The sequence below is a fragment of the Orycteropus afer genome, unplaced genomic scaffold, assembly GCF_000298275.1.
Source record: "Orycteropus afer afer isolate SDZICR_OR568_19922 unplaced genomic scaffold, OryAfe1.0 scaffold00073, whole genome shotgun sequence".
In the NCBI taxonomy this organism is placed as follows: domain Eukaryota; kingdom Metazoa; phylum Chordata; class Mammalia; order Tubulidentata; family Orycteropodidae; genus Orycteropus; species Orycteropus afer.
In genome coordinates this window covers 1,981,842-2,000,393 of record NW_006921660.1, presented here as the reverse complement: position 1 = coordinate 2,000,393, position 18,552 = coordinate 1,981,842, and the positions used below count along the sequence as shown (strand labels likewise).

The window sequence follows — 18,552 nt, the reverse complement described above, 5'->3', positions numbered from 1 at the left end:
GATACTGCTTCGGAAACCCAAGGAAGGGTCACTATGAGTTGGATCCGACTCGACAGCACATAACAACAACAACAACAACAATGACAAATTCTTAAATGAAGAGAATCTCAAGTCAAAATTCTTGGCTTAAAATTTCAGGTGTGAATTAGAATCACAAAACAAATATGTCTGTCTAGTTAAGGTCTCTGTTGTTGTTGTTGTTGTTGTTAGGTGCCGTCGAGTCATCTCTGACTCATCGTGACCCTATGCACAGCAGAACGAAACACCACCCAGTCCCACGCCAACTCCACGATCCTTGCTATATACATGAGCCCATCGCCGCAGCTACTGTATCCATCCATCTCATTGAGGGCCTTCTCCTCTTTCGTCGACCCTCCACCTTACCAAGCATGACATCCTTCTTCAAGGAATGGTCCCTTCTGATAACATGACCAAAGTAGGTGAGACGAAGTCTGGCCATTCTTGCTTCCAAGGAGCATTCAGGCTGCACTTCCTCTAGGACAGATTTGTTAGTTCTTTTAGCAGTCCACGGTATTTTCAGCATTCTTCACCAGCACAACTCAAAAACATCAATTCTTCTTTGGTCTTCCTTATTCATTGTCCAACTCTCACATGTATATGAGGCAATGGAAAGTATCATGGCTTGTGTCAGGTATACCTTAGTGTTCAAGGAGACATCTTTGCTCTGCAGCACTTGAAAGAGGTCCTTTGCAGCTGATTTGCCCAGTGCTATATGTCATCTGTTGTCCTGACTCCTGCTACCATTGGTGTCAATTGTAGAACCAAGCAACATGAACTCTTTGACAACTTCAATCTTTTCTCATTTATCATGATGCTGCTTATAGGTCTAGTTATGAGGATTTTTGTTTTCTTTATATTGATTGGGATGTAATCCATACTGCAGACCGTATTCTTCAATCTTCATCATTAAGTGCTTCAAGTCATCCTCACTTTCAGCAAGTAAAGTTGTGTTGTCAGAGTATCGCAGGTTGTTAATGATTCCTCCTCCAATCCTGATGCCACATTCTTCTTCATATAGTCCAGATTCTCAGATTATTTGCTCAACATAATGATTGAATAAGTATGGTGAAAAGATACAACCCTGACACACTCCCTTTTTGATTTTAAACCATGCAGTGTCCCCTTATTCTGTTCAAACGACAGCTTTTTGGTCTATGTACAGGTTCCTCATGAGTACAATTAAGTTTTCTGGAATTCCCATTCTTTTCAATGTTACCCAAAATTTGTTATGATCCACACAATCAAATGCTTTTGCATAGTCAATAAAACACAAGTAAACATCTTTCTAGTATTCTTTGCTTTGAGCCAAAATCCATCTGATATCAACAATGATATCCCTTGTTCCACATCCTCTTCTGAATCCAGCTTGCATTTCTGGAAGTTCTCTGTCAATATACTGCTGCAACCATTTTTGAATTATCTTCAGTAGAGTTTTACTTGCCTGCGATATTAATGATATTATTTGATAATTTACACATTCTGTAGGATCACCTTTCTTTGGAATGGGTACATATATGGATCTCTTTCAGTCAGTTGGCCAGGTAGCTGTCTTCCATATATCTTGGCATAACTGAGTGAGTGACTCTAGTGGGGCATCTGTTTGTTGAAACATCTCAATGGGTTTTCCATCAATTCCTGGAGCCTTGTTCTTTGCCAATTCCTCAGTGCAGCTTCGACTTCTTCCTTCAATACCATTGGTTCTTGAACATATGTCACCTCCTGAAATGGATGAAGATTGACCAGTTCTTTTTGGTACAGTGAGTCTGTGTATTCCTCCCATCTTCTTTTGATGCTTCCTGCATCATTCAGTATTTTGCCCATAGAATCTTTCAATATTGCAACTTGGGGCTTACATTTTTTTTTTTTTATTCAGTTCTTTGAGCTTGAGAAATGCTGAACGTGTTCTTCCCTTTGGATTTTTTAATTCCAGGTCTTTGCACATTTCACTATAGTAATTGGCTTTGTCTGCTCAAGCTGCTCTTTGAAATCTTCTCTTCAGCTGTTTTATCTTGTCATTTCTTTCATTGGCTTTAGCTACTGTCTGCTCAAGGGCAAGTTTCTGAGTCTCTTCTGACATCCATTTTGGTCTTTTCTTCCTTTCTCATCTTTTTAATGACCTCTTGCTTTCTTCATGGATGATATTCTTGATGTCATCCCACAATTTCTTTGGTTTTAGGTCATTGATGTTCAATGCATCAAATCTATTCTTTAAGTGGTCTCTAAATTCAGGAGGGATATTATCAAGGTCATATTTTGGCTCTAGTGTACTTGTTTTAATTGTCTTCAACTTCAATTTGAATGTGCATATGAGCAGGTGATGGTCTGTTCCACAATCAGCCCTGGCCTTGTTTTGGCTGAAGATACTGAACTTTTACATTGCCTCTCACCACAGATGTAGTCAGTCTGATTCCTGTGTACTCCATCTGGTGAAGTCCAAGTGTATAGTCATCATTTATGTTGTTGAAAAAAGGTATTTACAATGAATAAGTCATTGGCCTTGCAAAATTCTATCAAGTGATCTCCAGCATTATTTCTATCACCAAGGCCATATTTTCCAACTACTGGTAACTTTTCTTTGTTTCCAACTTTAGCATTCCAATCACCAGTGATAATCAACACATCTTGATTTCACGTTCGGTTAATTTCAGACTGCAGAAGTTGGTAGAAATCTTCAATTTCCTCATCTTTGGCATTGGTGGTTGGTGTGTAAATTTGAATAATAGTAGTATTAACTGGTCTTCCTTATAGGTGTGTGGATATTATCCTATCACTGACAGCATTGTACTTCAGGACAGATCTTGAAATGTCCCTTGTGATGATGAATGCCATGCCATTCCTCTTCAAATTGTCATTTTCAGCATAGTAGATCATATGGTTATCTGATTCAAAATGGCCAAAACCCATCAATTTCAGCTCACTAATGCCTAGGATATCTCTCTTTATGCATTCCATTTCATTTTTCACAACTTCCAATTTTCCTAGATTCATACTTCATGCATTCCATATTCCAATTATTAATGAATGTTTGCAGCTGTTTCTCCTCAATTTGAGTCATGACACATCAGCAAATGAAGGTCCTGAAAGCTTTACTTTTTCCATATCATTAATGTTGGTTCTACTCTGATGAGGCAGCTCTCTCCCAGTTGTATTTGAGTGTCTTCTGATCTAAGGGGCTCTTCTTCTTGCACTATATTGGACAGTGTTTCTGGGTTATTCATAGAGTTGCCCAATAATGTATCAGGCAGGGTTTCTCTGCTATTTGTAAGGTTTTCCCTGGCTAATTCTTTGAGAAGTGGATGGCTTCTTCCTTCTTCCTAGTCTGTCTCACTCTGTAAGCTGCATTGAAACCTGTGTACCACATGCAACTCTGGTGGCATTTGAAACACCAACGGCACAGCCTCCAGCCTTTCAGCAGGACACAAGCCACTACAGTATGACACTGACAGACAAGTTCATCTCCCTCTGCCTTCCCTTTACCTCGATCCTACCTGGATCCTGCCGCTTTGTCGTCTCTGATGTTCCCTCTCTGTCCTGCCTCTGGGGTGGGGCCTGTCTTCCTCTAAGTCTCTAATTTGTCTAATAAGTAAATATCACAAATATATAAAGTGCACAAAATATCCTTGAGCCTGATAAAAAAACAATAGTGCTACAAAATTGATTTCCTGTATCATTTCTTTATTTAATGCTAAACTTTCTTAGCATTGAACACTAGGGTTATGCAATTGAGGTTACCTGATGGACAGTTCATGACTCAGATACAAGATTGTCTCAGGTAGGCTGGGACTAGAGACCTAGGGGCAGCATATCTAGAGCAATTCTTTCCATAGCATGGATAGACATACTCAATCTATTTTTAATAGTTGCTATAATAACAGGGGATTCCACGCATATTCTTTTCAGATCGGATTGGTTTCACAATGTGCTGTTTGCAAGATTCACATCTTAACCTTTATAACATCTTTCAACATTGTCATCTAATTTGGATGGATAAAATACTTGCTCCTGCCTCTCCTGTGTGGTGCAAACTCTACTAGCCGGGTTGGTTAGTCAAACCCATTCAGAGGCACCTCGGAAGACAGGCCTGGATATCTGCTGCTTAAATGTCACAGCCTTGAAAACCCTATGAAGCAGTTCTACTCTGCACACATGGGGTCGCCAAGAGCTGGAATTAACTTGACAGCAACTAGCAACAGCAGCACCTTTCCTACTTTGCTTTCCCAACTAATTCAATTCAGCTAAACCAGCCTAATTCCTTCCTGATTCTTCTGTGCCCTGGCTGTTTGGCAATGGCTCCAACGACGTTCAGTTGACAATTTAGACACTGGATTATATTACTCCCTTACAAGGCCAGCCATTCAGAGGTGGCTGAGAGGGGCTGCAGCTCTCCCCCAAGATATCCATCCACCCCATTCTTTCTTATCAACAATTAATATTTTCTCAGTTTTAAGTCAAATGATATTCAAACTTGCTTTCCAAATTCATAGCTGCTGCTTTCCTCCAAAAAGATTCCTTCCTCTAAGCCATTCTACTTAGAAATTCTAAAACTATCATTGGTTCTTTGCTTTAAAGCTCTTCAGTGGTTTCCATTGCACTTGAAATAGAATATAATATCCATTGCACTTCGAATAGAGTATAGGCCTTAACATGGCCAACAAGTCCTTGCATGATCTGGCTCTCACCTTCCTCCATGACCTCATTGTATGCATTTCTCCTGCTTGTTATGCTCTGATTCCAGCCACGCTGGCCATTTTCTACTTCTAACAGTAGCCAAGATTCTGTCCTACTGCAGGGACTTTGCACATGCTATCCTGCTTTCCAAAACATCATCTTTCCTACTCTTGGTGACCGTTGGGTGACTCCTTATTTGGAAGATCTCAGCTTAACTGTCATTTCCTATGAAGAATAGTGGTTATTTTTCTTTAGAGCACTTAACACAATTTGTGCATTTTTTTGCTTACTGCCTGTCTCACTACCAGACCATAAGGTCCATGAAGACCGGGACCATGTGTGGTGTTCTGTTTGCCCAGCATTTAACACAGTGCTGGCATATCAGTATTATTTGCTGAATGACTGAATATCACATTTGCCACAGCACTCACCATTAGCCTTAAGTCTTAACTCTTATCGTCATTCATATAGTCATTCTTGCTCATGGGAGGTGAAGAGTAATTATTTGTTAATTGAATTGAGATACCTTGATGTTAATATCTCATACATTCAGTAATACAATTATTTTTATTACCTTTAAATTCCTTAAGGAGTGCCAGTGACCCAGTGGTTAAAGCATTTGTCTGCTAACCAAAAGGTCCACGGTTTGAATCCACCAGCCACTCTGTGGGAGAAAGATGAGGCAGCCTGCTTCTGTAAAGATTTGCAGCCTTGGAAACCCTATGGGGCAGTTCTATTTTGTTCTATAGAGGTGTTGGAATGGACTTGATGGCAGTGGATTTGGATTTTTGGTTATATTCTTTTACATTTTTAGCCTTCTATACTTTCTAAAGGTATAGTCATTCTGTCTTCAGCGGCCTTTTGCAATGAAGAAGACATTTCAGCAAAATGTGCCTTTTTTTGGGGAGCTCTGGTAGCATAGTGCCTAAGGCACTTGACTGCTAACCAGAAGGCTGGCCGTTCAAACCCCACCAGCCACTCCTCCGAAGGAAGATTGGGCAATCCACTTCTGTAGTAATACCGCCTTGGAAACCCAAGGAGGGGTCGCTATGAGTCGGATCCAACTCCACGGTAGTAAGTTTGATTTTGGTTTATGGTACTTAATGATTATTGTTACTTATTTATTTACCTGAAAGAGATTTATCTCGAGAGAGAGAGATTACTTACTTTGGCTCCACAGTACAGAGGACAATCTTGAGATATTGACTGGAAGCATCTAGTCCTAGATTCTATGTCTGTGGCTGAAACGCCCATCGGCCTGGTTCTTCAAGAACCTTGCTTCCCCTAAAGGATTCATACTGCCTTGGATTAGACCAGGATTGCGCTAGAATTCCCCGAATCTTAACCGTTTAGAACCCGCTGCTCTTTGCAGTATCAGCTTCATCAGAGCATCTCCCTATCAAGACTTTACTTGACTGCACAAGTCCTTGACTGCACATTAGTACGTGTGAATAAAAATTATTTTGAACGTTGCATTGTCATAGGTGGAAAACGCAAAACTATAAAAGAAAATAGAACGTTGAAAGAGAAAATCACAGTTATTGTGCTGTTGATGTTTACAGCTCAAAGCATTTTTTTTAAAAGCTCTAAATGGGGGAGATACGCATTTTTTAACAAACAGCAAGAGCGCAGCGTCGTCGGGATCAGCAACAGTGTGGCTGTGCGCCTTTAAGTCGGCGTGACCTCTGAGTCCCAGGCCCGTGCCCGGCCCGGCGCCCCGGCCCTGGCGGCTCTTCGCCCCCTCCTTACCTCCCGCGCAGCGCGCATTGTTGTCCTTTAGCGATTGGTCATTGGTCTAGAAACAGCTGTGCGGAGCCGTGCTGTGTAAAGCGTCTGTGGACCTGAATGCAGTTTAGCCGGCTGCTAGTGACTTACACCTGGGATCGTGGGGGAGAGAGGAAGACCCGGAGGCCGCTTCCACTGCGTTTTCCAGGCGACGTGGATCAGGTGCCTTGGGGTTTGCGGTTGTCGGAGGACCTCCCGGTGGCGCCTCCTCCCTCTGGCGCTGGCTTACTTCAGGGTTGGCGCAGGTGGGCAAGGCAGGGCATCGCAGATCTCCTGTTACCACGGAAGGTTTTTCTCTCCCTCTAACCGAGGGGGTGGGACCAATTTAAAAATATGTTAACACACGAGCGCTGACTCCAGGCTGGGCATCAGCCAAGGTCCCAGCACAGCCACAGAGTGTTTTACATGAAAATGAGGAGCCTGACAGGATCCGTGCTCTAACTTAAGGCAGCTTCGTGATTAGCATGAATCTGAGTGGCTGCCCTGCTTCCTGCCCTTCAAAAGCCATTCTTCGCGCTCGCGATTGAGCAGCAGTGCCACAGTGCCGGTGTCGACTCAGCAGCCTCGGCATCATTGGCAGCCATGGCTCCGGACGCCGCTGCGGCCAGTAAGTAGGAGCATGCATGTGTGGGGGGCACATGTGTGTCGGTACACACACACCCACACCACCCCGAGCCGCCGCTGAGGAAGAAGGAAGATTGACGAGGTGCTGCAGTGGTAAGGGCGACCTGGGCTCTTCCTGGTTTTCACGGAATCGACTGCCGCAGCTGCTGTCTGCAGAGCCTGCTCGGATCCCTGTGCACACGCGCCCCCCATTTGAGCCTGTGTAATGAAGACTGCCTCCCAACAACTGCAGGGGAGGCAGAGGCAGGCTGAGCCGGAGACTGCGGGCCGCGCGGCTGATAGGCCCAGGGGGACACAACTTGTACACTGCCATCGGGACGCCTCTCGCTAACCCGCCTGCATCGGAGGGTCTGCTGCCGCCCCTCCGGCTTCCCGGGCGCCCCATCCTGGGTCAGCCCCGGAGGCCTCGGCCTCCTCATTTGTTTGGGTCTTTTGTGCCGTGGCTCACAGTTGGCTAAGCACTCCTGCGCTGAATCGGGCCATTGTCTGCGCTCCCATTGCTTTCACGCTGCAAGTCTCCGCGCCCCCACCCCGCCGGCCCCCTCCCCGCCTCCTCCTGGCCGGGGAGCCTCCTAACGTGCCTTTCCCCCCAGGAATCTGGAAGCTATAAGCCAGGCGGATTGCAAATGAAGTGTAATGCATTGTGGGACGTGTGTAAAATCGGAGCCTTCGCTGTGGGGGTGTGGGGGGGCGTGGGGAGGGCCGGACCCGCCGCTGGCGGTGTAGACGCCGACGAGGAGGGGCTGGGAAAATGTGCGCAGAGTCCGCTCGGGTCGTGCCCGCCGTAGACGGATGAAGCAGCGCGCTGCGCCCCGGCGCTGAGGCCCCGAGGATCGGGGCAGCAGGTAGCCATCCCCACCATGAAGAAGACCCGGAGCACAACCTTGCGGCGAGCCTGGCCTAGCTCGGATTTCTCAGACCGGGCCTCGGACCGCATGAGGTCCCGCAGCGAGAAGGACTACCGCCTGCATAAGCGCTTCCCCGCGGCCTTTGCGCCGCAGCCTTCGCGGGGCTACATGACATCAGGTTGGTAACCGCGTTTCTGCCTCCCGGCCAGGTCCACGGGCCATTCTGGGTGAGGTGCTTAGATGGGAGAACTGGCGGTTGATGGATGTGCTAAGTTATGGGTAAAGCAGAAAAAAAATTAGCTCACATCCACCATTTTGTACCTCGGCAAGATCCACAGCAGGCCCTCTCAATATGGGGTTTGAGAGCTATTAGTTAGGTAAAATCGGGGAGGGGGACGAAACGGACGTTTTGGCTGCAGGGAGATAAATGACTGCAAACCCGGTGCGGACGCCTCCTTGAGCTTTGTGGAAGAGCCTGCGCCCAGTGTTGCCTGCAGTACCAGGCTTGCTTGCTCCTGCATTGTGGCTAGTTATCTTAGGGGGTGTATAAACAGACCCCCCTTTTCTTTTCTGAAAAGGGAACAGGTTCCATGCACAGTTGTTTGAGTCAGGGGAGCTCTGCCTTCATCTGGGGCTCGTCTTATTTGCACGCAGAGAACGATGTTGAAGCTCATTGAATGCGTTCTGTTGGGTAATGGTGTGTATGCGGATTGAATGCTCACATGATTCTGTGTGGATTTAACATATGTTGCTTTGAATTAGGTTGTATGAGCGGAATGGAGGCTGTATCATGTATTTGCATGTCAGGCAGGAAGAACAAATAAAACGATAAATGAAGGTGAGGGCTTCAAAGAAGAAGATTTCATCTTAAATGCGGTGCTGTTGAAAGCATTTCTGAAGGAGTCAGTTCCCTTTGGATATACAGTGGAATGGCTTTCGTGTGGGACTTGGGAACACAGGGATTAAAATACTTGAGGCAATGCTGAAGGAAATCTTTCCATTTCTTTCTTCTTACCTATTGTTAACCACTTGTATGCAATTTTGTGTAAGGCATCAATTTTTGTTTGTTTTTCATTCTGAAAAAATTGGTTTTCCTCAGACACAACGTCATAGAAGGACAGTGATTATATTTTAAACCACGTATTATACCAAAGCATACTTAGCCCTGTCTTAACTGGGAAGATTGCATTAAACTTATGGTTAGTATTTATAGTCTAGCTCTACTATCTTTCTCCTAAAACAGCAGGTCCTTTTAACTGGGGGCAATATATCATGTTTTAAAAATGTCTTCTGACCACATTTCCATGAATATAAACCCTAAAGAAAATAACTTTTTTTTAATTGCATAATTTAGCAACATAAGAATGTTGTACTATTTTGGCAGTAAGGCTCCCTTGATATTCTCTTTCATGAAAAGCCAGATTTGTAAAGGAAGTGACAGCTACAGTTTATACTTAAGTAATTTAAGTCAGTCACTGCTGTGGTTGCTATGGTCTTCAGACTTGTGGCAGCAAATTTTGAAATACACCTAAATCCAAATCTAACCTCGAAACACATATCTGCATAAAGCTATGTCTGCAGTGAGTATTTCGATAATCTTAGGTTTCATATACTTACAGTTTGAATGTCTTCATTCTATTCTAAATGATTCTCCCTCTCTCTTGCTTTTCTTATGGAACCAGTGCTACAGCAAGTGAAGCTATCAGGAAGGCAGATGGTCATAATTTCTTCAAAAAAACCTGCAAGACTCTTTACTAATTTCAGGCATATTCCCATGGAGCCTATTTTTACCTATCTTGGCATGCCTTCATAATGATTGCATTTTCAGTCTTGGCAAAAGAACTTCTCTGCTATGGTCAGTGCTACAAGGCATTTTGAGAACTTGAGATGGAAGCTCTTGATTTTATTAAATTCTATTGTCTTATTTCACTTCCTGACCTCCAAATGGTAGGATGGTTTTCTGGTGATCATGAAGGATAAACTGCTCCAAATTGGTGGTTTTCTTTGTAGAATTCAGTGTTAAGTTACAGCTGAGAAACAGAAAATGGAAAAGGAGGAAGAAGACCTGTGTCATTCATTCAGCATTTTATGGAGTGTCTCCTAAGAGCAAAGTGGTTACTAGATTCTCGTGGTGATACAGGAATGGATGTAATATGGTTGTTGCCCAGGGAGCTGGCTGTTATTTATTCTTTACTTTCAATGTTAGCCAGTACTTGCAGTAAAAAGCATAGGTTGATGCTAACCAAAGGAAATAGTAAATATTAAGGATAATCACCTACAGGGAACATGGGGAGTCTATTTCATATGCCACTTTGGGGAGTATCTTACTTATTTCCTTTCCAAATATGACTCCTTTAAAAATATGACTGTCGGTAGCAATAGATGGCATACTGAAACACTTTGAGATCTTTTATAGGAAGGTCTTTCTGTCTTAGGAAACATAAAGAGAATCCACTTGTATCACAGTTAGTGATTTTGGATATAAATGGAGCCTTTGTCACTAAAATGAAATAGAAAATGCAGCAGCTTAGAAACACATCAGCTCTTCATATTTCCTCATCTGTTTGTCCAGTTGTTTGACCTAATAATTACTAGTATGACCGTACTACTTTTTCAGTAAAGTGAGGTTTCTGTTCTGGGTAAATTACTTGGGCTCAAAGGACAAGATAAGTCTCTTCATAAAGAATCTGAAATAACTTCTGTTATGAGACTATTTTTAGAAACCTCCTCCAACATATATTTCTAAAAAGTGTAGGGAAAAATCACTCTTTTAATCTTTAAGAAATGGGAGATCCTTGGACATTTTTAGACATAGCTATTAATAATGGTCCTTTTGGTCTTGAGTACCTGCCACACACTAGGTGCTTCAGCTCCATTTATTAAAGCAAAATTGTAGGCTTTCCATTATAACTTCCTAATGAGACAGCACCATTTCAAACAGTCTTTGCTCCACTGATAAGTAATTACAAGTTTGAAATGTGATTTATAGCAATGGGCTTGACATTTAGCCTTGGCTTTTTCGTATACCTTCAGGACAAACTACATTTAAGCTCAAGAGGTTAGAATAGGCCCAAATAAAACTATGGTGGTCTGCAAAGGAACAGTTAGTTAGACAATCCAAAACTTTAATCTTGAAGACCATGCCTTATATGACTCTTTAATCTCCCACTTCCTGCTACCAAATCTAAAGTAGTTGTAAGAATTCACAGGACTCCTACCAACCAGCAAGTTTACAGGCCATGAGATGAGTTCATTGTTCATTTTAAATATTAATTTCTCAAAGGTAGTTTCTGGGGAGGAGGAAGAAAACCTTGCCTTCTGTTCAAATCAAGATGGCTAATAAAATGTGCATGGCATTATCTGAAGAAGAAGAGGGGTTGGACCAAATGGACGTGTGATCATTCTTCGACATTTGCTAACACTGTTGTTGTTGTTGTTATGTGCTGTCGAGTCAGACCCAACTCATAGCGACCCCTCCTTGCGTTTCGAAGGCAGTATCACTATGGAAGTAGATTGCCCAAACTTCCTTCCGAGGAGTGGCTGGTGGGTTTGAACCACCAGGCTTCTAGTTAGCAGTCAAGTGCCTTTGGCACTACACTACCTACCAGAGCTCCTTTGCTAACACTCAAAACTCTGATATTAAACTCCTTTTAGTTTTGCTACATCATCTAGAGATAAAAGTAAAACTCCCTATGAAGAGGGAACTAGCTGTACCGTGCTTAGTACCTTATCCATGAAATCATGTTCACATACCTTTGTGAAACGATTTTCAAGGCCTGAAACCTTTGTTGATGAAGCTGTTAGTCTTCTCTATTAAAACTGTGTGAACTGTGACCTTGTCACCAGATGATACTACTTATAACTTTTAATTTTATTCACTCTTCCCCATGCCCCCAGCCCAGGGGATGAGTGCTTCTACATGGTGTGTATATAATGCTGATAAATTTTTGAGCATTCTTATTGATCAAGATAGGAAAGTAATTTTTCCACTCTAAAGGTCCTGCAGAGCATGCTCATAACTTTGCTTATGAATGAGACACCCTGAAGTCATGGCACATTTTAGTTTAATATATTTTAAAGAACCACTTTAAAGCATAAAGTAGACTTTTGTTATACAATGGATATAAAGGACTCCGAAATAAGGATAAAGCAAAGCCCCAAACTGACATCTCAAAATTTAAATATTTTATTGGCTAATTTAAAGTAATATAATCAGTGAGAAGAATCTGCCAGTACACCACCTTGATTAGTTATTTGTTTTCATTTAATAGAAACTAATTCTGGGACACAGTTGGCTCTGCGTTCCAGTTCCTTATGTCCTGTTATTTTAGGAGACAGAGTTTTCTGGGTATGAAAGATGGACACTCTAGGCTCTAATCTGAGCCTGCCACAAACCAGCTGTGTCCCTGGCGGGTAATATGACCTCACCCTCATCTGTAATGAGTCCTCCAGTTCCACGCTTCCATTACAGAATTGGGCTCAGCGGTGACTCTATAATGAGCGAGTGCTGGATTTTTGAACACTTACACATATATCCAAAAAACCCAAAAACCCTTTGCTCCCTTTATACTTTTTGGAGTCATATGCTTGCCTGTGTGGGAATTGTGCTAAATTTGTCCCCCCCCCTCCGCATCCTCAAACATTATGTTAAATGTCTGCGTCTTAGCATTTTCCTTAGTAACCAGAGTAATGGGGTGAAATGATAGATTAAGACTCAGCAAATTATAATCATACGCAAGTTTTAATAAACAGCATCCTGTCACCTCCTCTTCCCTTGTTACTGAGATCCATTTTCAGCCTAGCTGCTCCAACTGTGTTTTAATTTGAAACTGCCTATGTTGACTCCTTTCATCAGGCAAGTGGAAGTGAGCAATATTACATACACTTGGTGGTGAATGACTTTATTCTTTATTTCCCAGGAGAACATGAATGTGCTTACAAAAGGTCACTTCTCTTGATATTTCAATCTCTTTTTCACTCTTGTGAAAGTTATTTTAAAAAAGGAATACGAATATATTGTATGAAAACCAGAACATTTTTGTCCATTCAGAACAATTCTAGCCTTAAATTCCCTGTTCCCCAGAGATTTAAGACAATTCAGACAATGCTATGTCCTTTGGACCAAGATTGCTTATGCAAAATGCGGATGTAACCCAGGCAATATCTGGTTAGATACTTGCTGATGGGATATTATACTAACTTTTGAGTTTAGGACAGGCTTTTATAGATCTGCCACAGAGACCACGCAATACTTAATCTGTAAGGTGTAAGTAAGTTAGAGTTTCTTATCCTTTGTCACAAAACATAGTCAACTCTAAATTAACCTAAGCCACAGTAACAGAGGAAGAGATGGCATGATCCATTTAAATGAGTAATAAACTTTTCCTTAAGTAGTTAATTCCCAGCCCGTTTTTATTTGACATTGGAGTGCACAATGAGTTGGTCAGAACATCCTATTGGTTTCTGTTGTTGTTGTTTGCCATTGAGTTGATTCCAACTCAAACTAGTAACCTATGTAGCAGAGTAGAACTGCCCCCATAGGGTTTCCTATGCTGTAATCTTTACAGGAGCAGGTCACCAGGTCTTTTCTTCCAGGTTGCCACTGGTGAGATTCAAACTGCCAACCTTTTCGATAGCATCCAAGCATTTAACAATTGTGCCACCAGAGCTCTAAATCTGTCCCTTCCTTTTCATTCCTATTGTTTAAATCTTCTGCTGTTCCATTATATTATCTTCCCAAATGATCTCTCTTCCAATCCAATCCATCCCCAGGTTTGTTTGTTTTTTTTCCCTGAAGCAAAACTGGCCATGTTTCCCTTTTAAAAGTTTCTCGTGTCTATAAATGGATGTCTAGGCCAAAGCTTTTCATGGCATGTTCTCCCCTACTTTTTCTATGACTTCTTCAGTTTCTTCCTCCACTACCTTATGCTCCAGGCCCTGTGATTTCTTTACCCCCAGCAATACTTTGTTGTCATTTTGTACCTTTTGCAATTTATGTTATACTGTTAGAATATACCTTTATCATCATCTGTCTGATAGAATTCTATTTAGCATTCAAGAACAGCTCATGTCCCCTCTTCTCTTTAGTCCTCTTCTAAATCCTTTCCATGGTGGATCACTCCCATGACATTTGTTTGGTGCTTGTTTTAAAGTAACATGGTCATGTTGTATTGTACCATGTGTTTACCTGTGCACTTCCTGTACTAGACACTGAATTTCTCAATAATAGTACCCGTTCTATTCACATCTCCACCTTGCTGGTAACCACAGAGCTTGGCACATATTAGGCACTCAGTAAATGTTTACTGATTGAAGGACAAAAACATGGTTTCTTTAAAAAAGTTGAATGAAGAGATTTCTTGAACTCCTGATGTGAATTATCCTTTTATAGCTGTGGAAGATTTTATGTGTGTGTGTGTATGTGTGTGTGCATATGTATATGTATATGTATATGTATATGTATATGTATATCTATATCTATATGCCAAAACATGGTCCTTTAAGGGTCCCCTGTTGTGATTGGTAGACAGGTCCAGAAGGCAATAATTCAACCATTAGAAAGCACTGCCAAGAGTCAAGTGGGGTGGTTGATATAAGTAGAATACAAGTTCAGAGAAGGGAAGGGTATATGTTAGAAAAGGGTGGCTGGAGGAAAGATTCACTTCAGTCTTAAAGCACTGGATAAGACTTAAAGAGCTGCAAAACTAGGGGGAAGGTTATGGAAGCAGCATGAGCCATAGCATGGAGCTGGAAATGAAAATGTGTATGTGAAATTTGTCCTACTTTCACTTTGGGATAACTAGAGAAAATGCTAGCTATGCCAGGTGAGGTCTTGAAATTTAGATGGAATTCAGAGTTGATATGATGGATAATAGATTTGTGAATTTGAGAGACAAAAAGCAAGAAGAGAGTTTCAGAAAGATGTGCCTGGCAGTGGTTTGTGGGATAGATGGAAGAGATGAGAGTCGAGAGGCCAGGAGACCAGCCAGAGGCAGCTGAGGGGCTGGTATGGGAAGCCAGCGGTGAGATGATGAGGATCCCCATGGACTAGTGTTTCCCCACGCTATGAGGCATTAGCATACCACCCTCAAGATTTTTTTTTCCTGCCCTGTTCAATGTACTAACTGTGTTGTTATTTACTTAATATTATTCTAATTTGACCCATTTTTTTGTTTAAATAAATTTAGAAGAAAACTATGTTTTATATTATATGAGCTTCATGTGATAATTATATTTTTCAGATTCCCATTAAAATTAGTATCTATTTTAGTAAAAAGATAGTCAATTAGTTATCACTTAAAATGAACTCACATATCCCAGTGGTACCCATGCCACCCAGTGGAAAACTGTTACAGGTCAAGGAAGGAGGGATGAGAGTGAAGAAAAAGAGAGAACTTGGGAGAACAGAAGAGCAGATAGTTCTTTGTAACAGTGATTAGACTTAGGAGGTAAGAGAAGGTAAAAGGTGAACCAGGGATTTTTGTTGAGAGAATAAAGACAAGGAAACTGGCGAAAATGGAAGGGATGATGATGTTCCATTTTGGGCATATGGGTTGGATTGTCCAAGTTGAAATATCTTTTAGGCAGTTACAAAATGGAACTGGCACACGAGTGAAAAATAAAGGTTATAGGTACAGGTTTTAGGTCATCCATTTAGTGTGGTAGTTGGGAACATGAGAGTACATTAGCTTTCTGTACTTTATGTTCTACTTCGAAGGCAGCAGATGATTGAGTTATTTTTATTTCCAGCAGATGGAAGGTCAATTGTATTCCATTCATTCTGAGTCCTACTTGGGTTTCTAAAAACCTGGAGAATTGAGGTTAGGATTGCATGGAGATTGTCTGCTCTCCTGTTCCCAAAAGGAAAGTGCTTTTTAATTCTTGGATTTGTTTTTTATTAGTTTTTGCATCATTCAGGAGCTGTTGTATTTTTGATAAGAGAGATATGCTTTAGATATCTATACTCAGGTTTGGAAAGACTTAGAGCTATGCAAGTAGCAGCACAAAAGACTAGAGTAGCTATGTAAATAAAACATATTTCAAACATCTGTCATATACCTATTCAGCTGAAAAATTATGACTTAAGTAACTCGTACACACAGTTAAAAATAACCATTTATCTTTCTATGTTAATCCATGATGGCCTCTCCAGGCCAAATCTTCTCTTTTTGAAGATAAAAGAGAAATATTTGGCAGATGCCTGTGGGCATTAGGGGTAGCAGGACCTATGCCTGGCCCTATCCTTCTGATGGCCATAGTTTCAGAGGGAGGAATCGGCTTCCTTTGCGATTAGCACCTTCAAGATGCCCCCTCCCTCCCCAAATTCCTGTCTGGTTGGTTCTTCTAAAAGAGCTAGTAGACCATTTATTGCTTTTGGCATATCCACCTTTTGCTTTGATATCATTTCATTATTAGATAAAATGAAGGCTCCAGTAGCAATTGAAGTGCATTGGAGATTTGTCCTTTTTTGGCTACCCAACAGCCCTTCTGTGTCTGCCTAATCCCCCACCTTATGAACCTTGGTGGGAGGCAGAGCCTGAATTTCTCTGTATAGAAGCTGAAATTGCCATGTAGTTGCTTGCCTGGCTTTCCTTACAGGGCTTGGACAAGTAACCTAGGTTTCACCAATTACATACTCCCTCCCAGATTTTGAACCTGACACTGGTAAGGCAAAATAGTGGGGACTGTGAGGCGTGTTCCCTGGAGGTGGTGGCGTGGCAGTGGCAGCCGGCAGGTGGCGTCCACTGTGGAGGGTTGGCAGTGCTAACAGCGCAGGCAGCAGCATCTGTGCTTGGCGGTGCCTGCCGTGAAGTCACTCTGCCTTCTAAGAAGCCTGGGTCTCCAACCCTCCCTGAAATCCTGTGAGTTACGCAGGGTATTTTAGTACATTTCTTTTCTGAGGGACTGTGTAGTACAGTGATTTAGAGTAGAGATGCAAGCCAGGTGATCTGACTTCACAATCTAGTCCTCTCATCATTAGCTGTATAATTGTGGCTAAATTATCTACTTTTTCAGGGCTTCAGTTTCCTCATCTGGGATGAGGGAATTCTCCCTTGTTGTTAGGTGCCATCAAGTAGAGTTTTGATTCATAGTGATCCAAGGTGACAGAGTAGAACTGCCCCCATAGGGTTTTCTAGGCTGTAATCTTTATGAAAGCAGATTGCCAGGTCTTTCTCCCATGGAGCCCCTGGCTGGGTTTGAACTGCTATCCTTTTGGTTAGCAGCCAACCTCTTTTTATTTTTACTTTTTAATTACTCTCTGTGTCTTCCTTTTCCTTTGTGTTACTGTGTTGGTCACTTGCTTTTAGCACATTGCCTTTCTCTTCACTCAATACTTTTCTCTTACCTGTCTAGCAATTCCCCCTTCCCTTCCATCCCTGGTAACGAAGTTTCCTTTCATATGTAAACCTTTCTTTGACTTTTTACAATAGTGGACTAATATAGTATATGTCCTTCTGTGATTGACTTATTTACTAAGCATAATGTCCTCCAAGTTCATCCATGTTATGTGGTGTTTGGCAGATACTACATTATTCTTTATTGTTGCATAGTATTCCATTGTGTGTATGTACCATGGTTTGGTTACCCATTCCTCTGCTGATGGGCATTTAGGTGGTTCCCACCATTTTGATATTGTGAATAGTGCTGGGATGAACATGGGTATGCATATGTCTATAAGAGCAGCCAAGTTCTTAACCATTACATTACCAGGGCTCCTCAATTACTTGTTAGGTTTTGGGTGAATCACATGAATTAATACTCAAAGCACGTAGAAATGAGCTGGGCACATAAGAAGCATTATATCAGTACTACTTGTTGTGATTACTATTAAAAGAGTCAGAATTGGTTTCTGTCTCATATAACTAAGAACCCCACCTGATACAGATAGAATCAACAGGATCTTAGTGAGTTGTCACCTCAAAATATAAAAAGTAAATTGCATATAAGCTAGAAAAAAAGCCTGCTATTGTTTTTGCTTTACAACTATGTTGCAGTCATTTTGTAACAAGTTTCCAGAGCCCTTATGTTTTCCCCTTCCTCAGTAGTGTTATGTTTCCTGCCACTTGCATCTTGCTACCTCTTAGTGTTTAACTCGGCTCAAGTGTTGGTTCCTCAGAGAAGCCTCTTTGGCCCGTTTGAGTCTAATTGAGCTGGCTCTTCTGTATTCCCACAGCATCCTGTGCATACCAATGAAATAATTTATATGCATCTGTCGTCATTTTCTTGTCTGATCCTCCTTCTAGACTGTCAGCTCTTAGAGGACATGGATCATGTCTTACTTAACTTTGTATTCCCAGTGTACAGCAAAGTGCCAGGTATATAGTAGGTATTTAAATGTATGGATATGGGTTGACATTGTCATGCTAATATTCCTAGTAGTTTGAGTGAAACTTCTGACATTTGTGTTTCACTTATTTCTTTAACCATACTCATAGTTGATGTACTGGCTATTGATGATCACAGGTGTCCAGGGTAATTAGGAAGTATCAGGAATTGCAGTCCATATACTTCTTGGTGTGAGCTGGGCAGTTTAGATATACATCGGGCTATATATGTAGGCTTCTGATGTAGGACATTTTTAGTTCTAGCATGGATATATATATAT

General features: G+C 41.8%; 1 protein-coding gene across 1 annotated transcript in view; it reads left to right on the top strand.

Annotated features, from left to right (window-relative positions):
* The first annotated feature begins 7,958 nt into the window (after positions 1-7,958).
* Positions 7,959-18,552, top strand: part of STOX2 (storkhead box 2) — a 153,499-nt gene continuing 142,905 nt past the window's right edge. Inside the window, exon 1 of the mRNA XM_007940875.2 lies at positions 7,959-8,124. Coding sequence (XP_007939066.1) covers positions 7,959-8,124 — 166 coding nt within the window. The remainder of the gene's footprint in view (positions 8,125-18,552) is intronic.